This window comes from Myotis davidii, unplaced genomic scaffold (genome assembly GCF_000327345.1).
Source record: "Myotis davidii unplaced genomic scaffold, ASM32734v1 scaffold272, whole genome shotgun sequence".
NCBI classification, from domain to species: Eukaryota; Metazoa; Chordata; class Mammalia; order Chiroptera; family Vespertilionidae; genus Myotis; species Myotis davidii.
Window position 1 is genome coordinate 95,463 of NW_006283634.1, and position 12,888 is coordinate 108,350.

The 12,888-nt window shown below is 56.2% G+C and overlaps 1 protein-coding gene across 1 annotated transcript in view; it reads left to right on the plus strand.

Moving 5' to 3' along the window:
• WWP1 (WW domain containing E3 ubiquitin protein ligase 1) overlaps positions 1 to 12,772 on the plus strand; it is a 63,195-nt gene extending 50,423 nt beyond the window's left edge. The window contains exons 18-25 of the mRNA XM_015565623.1: positions 3,129 to 3,288; positions 4,781 to 4,914; positions 4,999 to 5,139; positions 7,533 to 7,653; positions 9,333 to 9,437; positions 11,548 to 11,644; positions 11,855 to 11,927; positions 12,609 to 12,772. Of these exons, the coding sequence (XP_015421109.1) occupies positions 3,129 to 3,288; positions 4,781 to 4,914; positions 4,999 to 5,139; positions 7,533 to 7,653; positions 9,333 to 9,437; positions 11,548 to 11,644; positions 11,855 to 11,927; positions 12,609 to 12,708 (931 nt within the window). The 3' untranslated portion in view covers positions 12,709 to 12,772. The remainder of the gene's footprint in view (positions 1 to 3,128; positions 3,289 to 4,780; positions 4,915 to 4,998; positions 5,140 to 7,532; positions 7,654 to 9,332; positions 9,438 to 11,547; positions 11,645 to 11,854; positions 11,928 to 12,608) is intronic.
• The last annotated feature ends 116 nt before the right edge of the window (positions 12,773 to 12,888 follow it).

Sequence of the window (12,888 nt, forward strand, 5' to 3'; positions counted from 1 at the left end):
GCTCCAGCAGAGCCTTCCTGGGAAGGGAGTGGGCGCTGGAGGGAGCAGGGCTCAGCTTCTCCCTCCGTGGCTCCGCCCCTCCTCCAGGCCTGGGTGGGGCTGGCAGGATGTGAGGGAGGAATGGTCTCCAGCCTCCAGGTGCTCTTGGTCAGGCTGTTCCTCTCCTGGCTCTGACCCCGGGTAGAGCACGCTCAGCGCGTGGGGGAGGGGACCCCGAGGGGAGAGCTGAGCGCAGGGCATTGCTGGGTGACATAAGGAAGGGTGTGATTTTGAAAATACAGAGGAAATTACATTGAATTGTTTATAGAAGCAACTTGTGCTACATATTTGTGTTTAAATGTCCCTGCTTCTTTTTAGATTATGGCATTAAAACCCTATGACCTGAGGAGGCGACTCTACGTAATATTTAGAGGAGAGGAGGGACTTGATTATGGTGGTTTAGCAAGGTAAGCTAAGGCGTCTGCTTTTAGATAGTGTGTCTGCACTTATGCAAGGGGCGTGTTCTTGAAAAGATGTGTTTTTAATAGCAATCCAGCATTTTTAGAAATCAAAATGAAATGTGTGCGCAGTTCTGGCAGTAACCACTGCTGTTGCTCCTGTTGCCTCCTGGTTTCTCCGCACACGTGTACGCTGTGCCTGCATGTGTACCTGTGTCTGCTGTGCTTACCTCGTGGACATCTCTCCTCGTCCCGGTGGAGCCGATCCTCTCCTGTGGCACTGCCCTGCCCACGCTCCCTCCCGCACATGTGCCATGACTCACAGGTCAGCGTGCAAGGCTGTTCCATAGCGCTCACTGTTGTAGCGGTCTGTTGGTTTGTGTTGCTAATCCAGTCTGAGTCCTGCTGAGCATTCAGCTGTCCACATTCACTCAACATACTGTGAACAGTAGACACTGGGAAGCTGTGACTGGGCCATCCTGTCAGTGCTTTTCCCTCGATTGCTTTGTGCACCTAATTTGACAGTGATTTAGTTTTTAGCAAATACTTCCATTAAGTCTTTCCAAAGAATTAAACTTGCTCTCATAAAAACAGCTCTCTTTCTGACCGCAAGTCCACGGGGCCAGGACCACCAGCCACAGCAGGAGATGGGCCTGGGTGCCCGGGGCGGGGGGGCAGGTAGTTAGAGAGGGGGGCATCAGCTTTGGTTGAATTAGCCTATTTTCTCATTAAGGTTTTTCGGAAAAGAAACACTGCCTATCACAATAAGTGTCTGTGTTATGTCTGTTGTGTTTCCCAATGTCAGAAACGCTCAGACACGGAAAAGGAAGGCGCGGCTCAGAAATGACACGGGGGGGGCGGTTTTTAAAGGGCCCGACTGCGTGGCAGTGTCTGAGCCTTCTTCACCGCAACTCGGTTGGTTTAGTTTTACATTTGACAGCGTTACTGCGTGTAGTCCGTCCCTCTGTACATGCTTTTCTTATTCCCTGATTCCTTGTTTTGACTGGTGTGTTGCTTTGGCTTATTCGGAATTCACAGGGTGGTTGAGGCCTGCGGTTTTCAGGATGTGTCTTCTGTTGCTCTGGTACACAAATGGCAGCCTGGCCAGAGGTGGCTTTCTCGCACGAAGGTCATGTGCACGTGCCTCCTGTCCTCTGGTGCGGAGGTGAGGGCTGCCAGCACGGGCCCTCTGCGGAAACGTTCGTCCTTGTCCTTGGGGTTCAGTGATGTCACTGTCTCGGTTTTATAGAGACGGCTCAGGAGCACAGGCAGGTCTTCCTTCCTGTCAGGGACGTTTTCTCCATTACGTGCTTGAACCTTCTTTCTGTCCCTGTGTCCTGGGCGTGTGGCGTCTCCTCTGGTCTCGGGCTTTCTCCTGTGCTTTTCCATGTGCTTGGTGTTCCCACCTGTGTCCGCGCCGTGCGCAGCGCTGCCTGCTGCCTCCTCTGCTGTGATTTCCTTCTCTGGGCTCCGCTGGCTGGTCTGCTGCTCGTGGCTTTCAGCCCCTGTGTGTCCTCAGTTGTTGGGCGGGAGGAGGGTGTGCTGTTTGCCCGCTCTCGCTAGTCTCCCTCTTCCCTGCTGTCCAGCCAGGCCAGCTGCAGGGGCCAGCCCTCCTGGTGGAGGCCCTGTTCTCCCGAGCTGTGTTTGCCGACAGTGACGCACAGCAGCCGGGACCTGGCTGCTCGGTTCTGGGGCCGAGCCCTTCTCAGCTTGGCCCCTCCTGGTGCAGCGGGAAGTCGCTGGGCGCAGTTGGTGAGGGACTGGATTTAGCTTCAGGAATGGGCTCCTATCACTTCTGAGCTGATTTCGTCTGTGGCTCCTTCTCTGTCCTAAAAACATTGGTAAACGGGCTGCCAGGCTGGGTCTAGCCTGCATCGGGGTAGCCCCATTTTTATTTTAAACTTTTAAAATTACTTGACAGCATTAAAGAAAATTACTAGATTATGCTTAAGAATCAAGATTTCTGGCTTCTTTTTTAAAAGCACTAGACTCAATATTTGACGTCATCACGTATCGATTGGCTGAATCAGAGGTGCTGCGGGAACTATAGTGGGCACTCACTCCCATGCCCGCTCTGCCTGTTATAGGACTGATTATATGCCCAGAAATCATTGTTCTTTAAACTGATAAAACTTTGATGAGGGATACAGTGGGGGGGAGGGGGGTTGTAGCCCCCTTGCCCACTCACCAGCCACTGCGGTTGGAGCTGCTTTAGAAGAAATTGAGCTTGCTTTGTCATATAAGTTATTAATCTTTTATGTAGCTGCATTTCACCTATTAGACTTTTATAAATGAGGCAAAACAGAAGGTAATAAATTAGAGAATGTTTATCACATTTAAAGATTTTGCCTTTTAATTTTAGTTCCATTTTCAATGCATTGGCGGTAAACTAAGTGTCCCACAGCAGCCAGGCAGCGTCTCAGTGCCTCAGTGCCACAGCAGTATGTCCCGCCCTCCGTTATCTGTGAGTGAGGGTCACGGAGGGGCCTTCCTGGCGAGGAACCTACAGGCTGCGGAGCGGGACCGAGGGAACGCGGGCTCTGCGGAGGCGGAGCTGGACGGCCTGCAGACAAGGAGCGTGCAGGTGGCGCAGGGCCCTGTGCTCCAGCCGCTGGCAGCACTGTGCGTGTGTGGTGTGTTCGAGCCCTCGTGCGTGTGGACGCTGGCAAGGACTCCCCTTGTCTCCCCTAGGGAATGGTTTTTCTTGCTCTCCCACGAAGTCCTGAACCCCATGTACTGCTTGTTCGAGTACGCGGGCAAGAACAACTACTGCCTGCAGATCAACCCCGCGTCCACCATCAACCCGGACCACCTCTCCTACTTCTGCTTCATCGGCCGCTTCATCGCCATGGTGAGCCTGCGCCGACTCCGTCGCTGAAACGCTGCTTCAGAGGCAGCAAATGGCATGTGCTGTCCTTGGTTGTGTCTGCTCATCCGAGCACAACTTGTAGCACGAACTTCGGGGCAGGGGGAGCCACAGGGCAGGGCTGCGGAGTGCAGTTCTGACCCCCGTGGCCCAGCTGGTGGCCTGGCTGGCACCCAGCGCTGTGGGTGTGGTGGGAGCCTATGGTTGGGGAGGCGGGGCACCAGGCGAAGTGGGCAGTGCGGGGCAGGGAGGCCGAGTGGCCTGTGGATGGGAGGGAGGGCGTCGAGTGAGGCCATGTGTCCCCTTGCAGTCGTCTTCCTAAGGGTACTGGGTCCTGGCAAGAGTAAGCCTGGGAGCTGGGGCATCAGATGCGGGTTGGTCTGCTGGGTGTCAGACACCGGTGGACCTCCAGGGGTGAACGGGTAGCGGCAGGCCGATGGCAGGGAGGGGCAGGAGGGGAGGCTGCGTGCACATCCAGGGAGCGGGTGTGGCCAATGGGAAGCCCGAGGACCTGAGAAGGAGCCAGGGAAGCGCCGAGGAGGAGGGGCCAAGTGCAGTAGGACTGGTGCCCAGGGAACAGGGAGCGGGAGGACTGTCCCCTGCCGCACGGCAGGTCTGAGCAGGGCATGAGAGCAGACAGGGGTGAGGAAGTTTGCTGCGAGGGTCAGAGAGGCGGGCAGTGACAGAGCTGATGTGGGGTCAAGAATGAGGGTGTCAGCATCCCTCCGCTGCTGCTGATGGTGCAGAGAGAGGAGAGACCTAGGGGGCTTGTGGGCGCAGAGGAGCCTTGCGGAGCTGGGCGTGAGCTGTGGGGACCCTGGCACCCTCTGAGGCTGATCCCAGGCAGCAGAGCCACCGCCGGCCCCGTGCGAGGCAGCTCCAGGCAGGCGCTGTGTGTGGCCCCGCACCATTCTGGCCTGTTCCTCGCCGGCCACAGGCTGGAGGCTGAGAGCTGGGCTTCCCAGGCGTGGGTTTGGAGGTGTGGTGTCTAACTAAGGTGAGAGAAGGCTGCAGTCCTGGGGCTTATGGCTCCGGGCAGAGGTCCTGCTGTGACTGCCATAGGTTCTGAGCCCTGTGCGGGCAGGGTGCACCAGGATGACTCAGGAACCGCGGGAGCCAGGACCACAGCAGTCCTGGCAGGTGCTGATCGCGTCACTGAGTTCAAGTCCCTGGAAGGGCCGAGAGCCAGGCTTGGGAAGCTCCCCCTGTGGTGCTGGGACCCGCAGGGCCTGGGTCGGGTACAGACAGCTGGGGCCACAGCCAGGTGCAGGGGCGCCGAGCAGGGAAGGCAGGACGTGCGGGGCGCCCCGGCTTAGAAAGTGCGTTAGTGGGGGCGGGAGCCCTGGTCCCCCTCTGACTCTCACAGGACGGGAGGCAGCAGCTGAGCAGGTGCAGCCTCGGGACCCCGGTTCCTGGGTGCTTCTCAGTGAGAAAGCCGTTTGTAAACCTTCAAATCAACGCTTTGTGTTCTCGGCAGGCGCTTTTCCACGGAAAGTTTATCGACACTGGCTTCTCCTTGCCCTTCTACAAGCGCATGCTCAGTAAGAAGCTGACGATCAAGGATTTGGAGTCCATTGACCCCGAGTTCTACAACTCCCTCATCTGGATAAGGTCGGAAGGGCTCTCTCCTCAAGGCCTGTCTGGAGACCAGTTTGTCCGTCTTGTTAGTCAGAGTGTGTGTGTTTCTACCACCAGAGACAACAACATCGAAGAATGTGGCTTGGAAATGTACTTTTCCGTGGACATGGAGATCTTGGGAAAAGTGACCTCGCACGACCTGAAGCTGGGAGGGGCCAGCATCCTGGTGACTGAGGACAACAAGGACGAGTACATCGGGTGAGGCCCCCACAGCACCCGACCGCACTGGCACTAGCCTGTCTGCGCCGCCCCCGGCTCCTCGGGGAGCACCCAGTCACCCGCGTTTTCCTTCCCTTCCCTCTCTCCGTGGCACCGCAGGCGCCCAGCAGCACGAGTTCCCGCCCTGCAGTCACTCCCGCCTCCTGTGTCCCTCCCCCTGGCCCCTGGCTGTGCCCCTGCCAGTCAGTGCTCAGCCCATGGCCTCCGCCTTCCCCACAGGAGGGCGAGGCTTTGTGGGGGTGACGTGTCCGCCCTGACTGACCAGCAGGGCTCATCTCCCGGGCATCTCACCTGCTCTCTCGTGCTCTGTCAGGTGCTCCCACGCCGTTTCAGGCTGTCCTCTTGAACTCTGACCCCACAGCTCCCCCTGCGCCACTTGCTCTCAGTGGTGCTGCCCTCCCTCCCCTGTGCCGAGTCCCACCACAGCTTCTGTCCCAGCGTCTTCCTTCCAGCTGCTCTCGGGGCATCAGCTCCCGCCCCCCTTGTTCTGTGCGAGTCCTTGCTGAGCCCCAGAAACGGTTCCGTTTGCAGCCAGGTGAACGCAGACTCTTCCAGGGAACAACCGGCCCCGACTCTTCAGGCTGAGCCCACACAGCCCGCTCGCCACAGGGCCCCGCGGGAGCCCAGGCAGCCGGACAGGAGGCAGGAGGCGCCAAGTGCGCTCAACAGCTGGCTTTCATCGGGTTTCAGATCATGGACTATTATTCTTTTCAAATTTTCACCATTTTTTAAATTAAAAATGCAAAGACTGTTGAGCTCACACGCTGTACAAAAGCAGCGCACAGGCCGATGGGCTCCTGGCCCACGACCAGCGCTTTTCTTACCTGCCCTCCCACCGCCGCCTGGGCCTGTTTCTAGTCCTGGCCCGGGCCCTCCTTCCGGACTTGGGTTCTCGGTCTCCTCCTTGCTCCTCCTTTGAGATCTTTCGTGTTTGCTTTTTCTTCTTATATATTTTTATTTGTATTGATTTCAGAGAGAAAGGGAGAGATAGACACTTCAGTGATGAGAGAGAATCATGGATCACTGCCTTCTGCACATCCCCCCCTGGGGATGGAATCCACAACCCGGGCATGTGCCCTGACCGGGAATCAAACCCTGACCTCCTGGTTCATAGGTTGACCACTGAGCCACGCCTGCCAGGCCATTTTTGCTTTTTATAATTGTTTCCAAAATAGGATCCTAGAGTATACATTATTCTGTAGCTTGCTTTTTCCACCTCTGGAGAGCTGGATTCACTCACTTTTTTTTTTTTAATCCTCACCCGAGGAATGTTTTTATTAATTTGAGAGAGAAAGGGGGAGGGAGAGAGAAACATTGACTGACTGCTTCCTGTATGTGCCCCGATGGGATCAAAATCACGACCTGCACATGTGCCCAGACCAGGACCGAACCCGCAGCCTTGTGGTGCATGGGGCGATGCTCAATTAACTGAGCCCCTAGCCAGGCTGTGTCGCTTTCTGACCGCGAGGGAAATCACAGTTGTCCACGCTGCAGTCCTCGGTGTCACTCCAATCAGGTCTAGCTCGGGCCCCTGCAGACCAGCGCATAGGCGCAAGTCCAGCCCTGCCGCTCTGTCCCCCAGGGGAGCGTTCCCCAGGGAGTTCCTGGTCCAGGACTGGAACAGACATGCCGTGGGCTCTCTTCTTACCCTGCGGTCATTAAGGTCCTGTGCCCCTCCTCCTATCCCAGTGCCTGTCCCAGGTCACTCACAGCCTCACTTCCTCTGAGCGGGTGTCCCCTGAGGCGACTGCTGTCCCTGTGCTGGGCCTTGGAGCATCGTCACTCCGAGAAGAGCAGTCGGAGCCCCGTGGGTGCAGCTGGGCAGAGTTGAGGGCCTAGTCACAGAGGAAGGGAAGTTTGGAGGCAGCTGAAAGGTTGCCTTGGAAACGAGTCAGCCCTCCTCCAGCAGCAGGGGAGGTGAGAAGCGGGGGCCACGGTGCTGCTTCCCGCCCTGGCCAGTGTGCCTCCTCTTGCCGCCCTCCACAGCTCCCTGTCTCCTCCAGCGCTCTGTTCCTCCTCCATGCTTTCTCCTCTGGATGTTAGGAAACCCCCAGGTTCTCCAGGAAATCAGCGTGGGGCTCTAACAGGGACCCACGGTCTGTCCCAGCACGTGGCCTGCTGTCTCTGTGGAGGGCCGAGTCAGGAGGGGCCCTCTGGTGGCCACACCTTGTATCCCCCCATCCCACCCCCACCTCCACGCTCATGCCGCCTGAAAAGCACCCTTTACAGCTGCAATGTGCTGGTCTTGGTGTCCTCAAGGCGTGGACGTGTTACTCAAAAACTGTGCACGTACACGTGTGTGGAGGCTGTAGAAGTGCTGGTGTTCTAAGCCGCTCCCCACACTGCGGCCCGTCTGACCCGTCTCTCCGCAGGCTGATGACTGAGTGGCGCTTCTCGCGTGGCGTGCAGGAGCAGACGCAGGCCTTCCTGGACGGCTTCAACGAGGTGGTGCCCCTGCAGTGGCTGCAGTACTTCGATGAGAAGGAGCTGGAGGTGAGGCTCCGGGATTGTGTCCTGGGAACGGGAAGGGTCTTGGCTTCCACAGAAGCACGTCCACAGGTTCTGGATGCTGCGGCACAGCCGGACCTGTCTCCCCCGCAGGCGGCCCTGCCAGGGTCTCCCGCTCTCCAAGCCGAGAGGGCAAAAAAGCCTTGGGGCGGGGGGGTGGGGGGGGCCTCCTGAAGGCCTGGTGTAGCAGGGAGTGATCAGATTTTATTTTTACTGATTTCAGAGAGGGAGAGATACCTAGAAACATCAATGATGAGAGAGAATCATTAGTTGGCTGCCTGGAGCCTGCAACCCAGGCATGTGCCCTTGACTGGAATCGAACCTGAGACCCTTCAGTGCGCAGACCAGTGCTCTCTCCACTGAGCCAAAGTGGCGAGGGCTGTAGGCATTCCTCTATCAGCTGCATACCAGACTTCTGTCAGAGTAACTTTTCCAATCACGTATGTTCCCACGGTTCTTTGCTCTTCCTTAAAGAGGCGGAGGCCCGTGTGTATTCTCTTTGTTGCTGGACTGCTGCCCTCAGATACTGAGGCCTCCTTCAGTCACTGTCCCAAAGGCCCTTTTTGTGAGCTGGTCCTGACACATCCTATTTGAAAGAGGCGCCCCTTCTGCTCTCTGCATGGCACACCCAGAGGCCAGCTGTTTGTTTACTGTCTCCCTGGGTAAGGAGTAGTTCTGGGCGAGATGAGCCCAGCCGTAAAGAACAAGCAGTACAGCCTGCTTGGACGGCCACATACGTTCAGGGACGACACCACATCTCGGAGCCTGGTGCCTGAAGAGGGTGATTTCATTCCTCTAGTCACGGGTCTCCTACCCAAAGCCAGTCTCCGGCGTGGTCCCCTCTAGATCCTCCCTAAATGGCCGCACCGAGAGCAAGGAGGAAACAGTCCCACTTGCCCCAAAAAAGAACTATTGAATCTCAACCAGCGGAGACGTGTCGAGTTCATCTCGGCCAATGCTTTGCACAGGAAGGAAGTGATGATGTCTCGTCCAAGACCCAGCAAGGGTTAGGGACACAGCTGAGGCTCGCACCCAGCCCTCACCTTTGACCCGCGGACCCTTTCAGCCCCCCTCGCCAGAAGTGACTGACAGACGGAGCCTCGGCTCTCCTTCCCGCCCACTGACGGGCCTCGAGCTGGGGAAGAAAGGTCTGCGGGAGGGCCCAAGGCTCCGATTTTAAAGTCATGAGTTCCTAGCGGCCTCAGCTGCACTTAGACTTGTTCGAAGCCTGCCAGCACATAACTCAGACTTGCCATCTCGGCCACTGGTCAGTGTTCACATGCTCACAGTATACACAGCAGAAGGCCAGAACTTCCATCCTGAAAAACCAGTGCCCATTAAACACCTCCGTACTCACGCTTCCCAGCCCTAGCACCCTCTTGCTTCCTGTCTGCCGGCTCTTGCCTGCATAAATGAATAACAGTGTGTTTTTAAGGAAATAAGAGCATAAATTTTAAGAAAGCAGAAATTTGTTTGAAACTCATCAATAACTTGGGCCCCTCATTTAGGGCGTTGACAGTAGTGGAGGTGCCCTTGCAGCATAGCTGACTGTTTTCTTGAAGTTGCTCTGGCTCAGTCAGCACGGCCAAGCTCGTGCAGACGCTGCCGGATAAAAGGCTGCGAGGCTGCGGCGTGTCGGTGGCCTGACGGAGCCTCGCCCCCAGGTGATGCTGTGTGGCATGCAGGAGGTGGACCTGTCCGACTGGCAGAGGAACACCGTGTACCGGCACTACACCCGCAACAGCAAGCAGATCGTCTGGTTTTGGCAGGTGACTGCTTATCTTTCTAAAACGGTCCTCGGGGTGCATTCTAGTGAAACTGGTTTAACTGCAGCTGGCTTCAGACGTGACCAGTGCGACCATGCGGTCAAGCTGGCTGTGTCCTGGGTGAGAATGAGTGAGTCACAGGCCCCGAGTCTCTGTGACGGTGCTGGAGCCCGTCAGACTTCAGTCTCTTCCAGGTTCTGTGGGCGCAGGAGGAGGTGGTTATGAGACAGTCTGGGGACACTTAGGTGACACGAGGTGACCGTGTGCTCAGAGTTAGAGCGCCCACAGGGCAGGGGGCTCTCCCCTCTTCTCGGGCATCCACGTCCCACATCCTGATCTTGAATAGACTTTTGTTTTGTGTGTATTTCAAAATATAAAGCGTCGGCACCGGGACAGACTTCACCGAGCCCCAGACTGGGCTGCTGTCCTGCTCCGGCCCCGGTGCTTGTGTTACTAGAGAAAGACTGTCCTAAGGGCTTGGGGTCACGTGTTTACTGCTTAATACTTTGCAGACATGGACACTTGTAGAAATTGATCTTAAAGATACATTTTTACGTGCACAATGGCACCTCCCAGAGCATTTGTTGCAGCGTGATTGGCACACTCCGCAGAGGTGACCCTGAGAGTGTGGGGAGGGGGCTGAGCAAATTAACTTGCCCATTCTCAGCGCTCTGCCTGGAGCAGCTCCTCAGTGCAGCGGGACAGGTACACTGGAGACAGTGTGCAGAGCCTGGGGGGAGGATGGTAGTGTTTGGCTCAAAGGACCCTCCTGCAGAGGAGCCTCGGGGGATGGGAGCAGGCAGCTGAGGCTGAGGGGGCGACTGCCCTTGCCCCCTGTGACCCTTGCCCTGAGCGCCAGGCAGCCTTGGTCATCCCTCAGGCTCATTCCAGCCGTTGGTTTGCGCCTGTCGTCTAGGCCTGAGGAGCTGAGCCCAGGCTTCCTAAGGCCCCGTGACTGTTTCCTGGATGGGGCTGGTGTCGGGGACAGTGCGAGGTTTACGCCAGAGCTGCCCACAGCGGTTCCTTGTCTGATGAGTATGTCGGCCACACAGCTGTGCACGGCCACACAGTGGCTGGATTGACAGGTGTCTGCTCCCACCTCTGGTGAGACCAGCTCAGAGGGGCGGCCGTACCTTGCTGCTCTGTGGTTGGTAAACTCGAACACTCTGGGTTTCCCAGTCTGAAGGACAAAGGGGATCGGTGTTGGGAAGTGGTCCTGAACCGGCAGGGCCGTGGTTCAGAGGTTACTCCTGCCCCTTCCTGGTGTTGGAGGAGGACACATCATTCTGCCCCTGGGCCTTGTCTGGCGAGTGCAGTGGAGATGCTAACGCGAGGACCCGCTCCCAGTATTGAGGGCCGCGCTCCCCAGAAACACATGGCGCTGTGCGGCAGGACCTCCCCTCCAGAGGGGGATAAACCTGGGTCCCGCGATGGTGTTTCTAAGCTTCCACGTCTCTGTAGTGTTGCTAGCACAGCGCCAGCCCTAATAAGTGGTAAATGCTGCAACCACTTTTATCACTTTTTTTTTTAAATATATTTTATTGGATTTTTACAGAGAGGAAGGGAGAGAAATAGAGAGTTAGAAACATCGATGAGAGAGAAACATCAAACAGCTGCCTCTTGCACATCTCCTATTGGGGATGTGCCCGCAACCCAGGTACATGCCCTTGACCGGAATCGAACCTGGGACCTTTCAGTCCGCAGGCTGACGCTCTATCCACTGAGCCAAACCGGTTTCGGCAATCACTTATCTTTTGAACCAACTTGAGTTAAATTTTCTTATTCTTGGAGTTCATTTTTTAAAAATACTTTGAAATATATTTTTATTGATTTCAGAGAGGAAGGGAGAGGGAGAGAAACATCCATGAGAGAATCACAGATCGGCTGCCTTCTGCACACCCCACACTGGGCCTGCAATCAGGGATGTGCCCTGACCAGGAACCAAACCATGACCTCCTAGTTACGGGTCCACACTCAGCCACTGAGTGCCGGGCTGGGCTTGAAGTTCACTCTTAATTTTCTGCAAGAAATTCGGGAATAATTTTTAAGGATCTACTACGTTCATTACTGAAGGTAATCTGGAATTTACTTTACATTAACTTTGACCTGTTAGTTTGTGAAGGAGACGGACAATGAGGTGAGGATGCGCCTGCTGCAGTTCGTCACGGGGACCTGCCGCCTGCCCCTGGGGGGCTTCGCCGAGCTCATGGGTGAGTGCCGCCTGTGGGCGCTGTCACAGGGCCTGTCACAGGGCGTGCGCAGGCGGGGGAGGGAGCAGGCCTCCAGATCCTGGTCTTTGTGTAGATGTGACGCTTGCTCCATCACCCGCGTGACCACGTGACATGTTCTGTTAGGTAACTAGTTGCAACACCGAAAGGTTTGAAGGACCAGATAAATTTTGTCTTATTTTTCTGGTTTAGGAAGTAACGGGCCTCAAAAGTTTTGCATTGAAAAAGTTGGGAAAGACACCTGGTTACCAAGAAGCCATACGTGGTAAGTTGAATCCTAAATGGAAGGTGGAAGCCAGTGTTTTGCTTTTTTACATGTAAGACCCATTAGCATTGCTGATTCATTAGCATAGGCGGAGTTCCGTTTTGAGAACAGACCAGGACGCAGCGCCCTGCAGAGAGCACAGCGTGGCTCCTGGCTGAGCGCCTGGGAAGCATGGCCCTGCCTGAGCCCGCGGGCGAGCAGCCACTGCCCACACACAGGCCGACGGGCTCCTCCTCCCGCTCCTGTCCGCTCCTGGGAAAGGCGCACAGACAACAGCCAGGCAGCAGTGCTAGGGAGGCGGTGACAGCGGCGACAGCGGCCCGGGCAGGACCCTCGCAGGGCCTTGCCAGTTTGATGGACAGTGGGCTGTGGAGACGCAGGAAGCACATGTTTTGTACAAGGGCTGTTTGCAAACCCTGACGTAAGCAACTGCAAACATGAGGTGACTTGGGAGTGGAGCAGGGCAGAGGGTGGAGGGGGCGGAAACGCAGGCAGGGCCACTGCAGGGCCAGCCTGTGTGGACTGGAAGGGAACAGACCACTGTCAGACGGTGTCTGTGTTAATACATGAGGTCTATGTCGTACACTTGGCCACCCTGTCCTTTCCTAATGTGCTTCAAGGACACTGTGCTAGACCTACCCTCGGCTCACTTGACTGAATAATCTGGTTCTCTCTGTTCAGTTTCAATCGCTTGGACCTGCCACCGTATAAGAGTTACGAGCAACTGAAGGAAAAGCTGCTTTTTGCCATAGAAGAGACCGAGGGGTTTGGACAAGAATAGAGGAGCCGTGGCCGGAGGCTCTGCGTCCGCACCTCCGCAAATATAATGGTTCCGTTCTCACACAGAATATGCAAAAGAACTCTTCCTTTTCTACTTTATTTATTGTTCCCTTGAACTGACAGACCAGGAAAACGATCTCCCTTAAATTTGGAAGTGAGAGACTTTACTAGAAATGAAAAT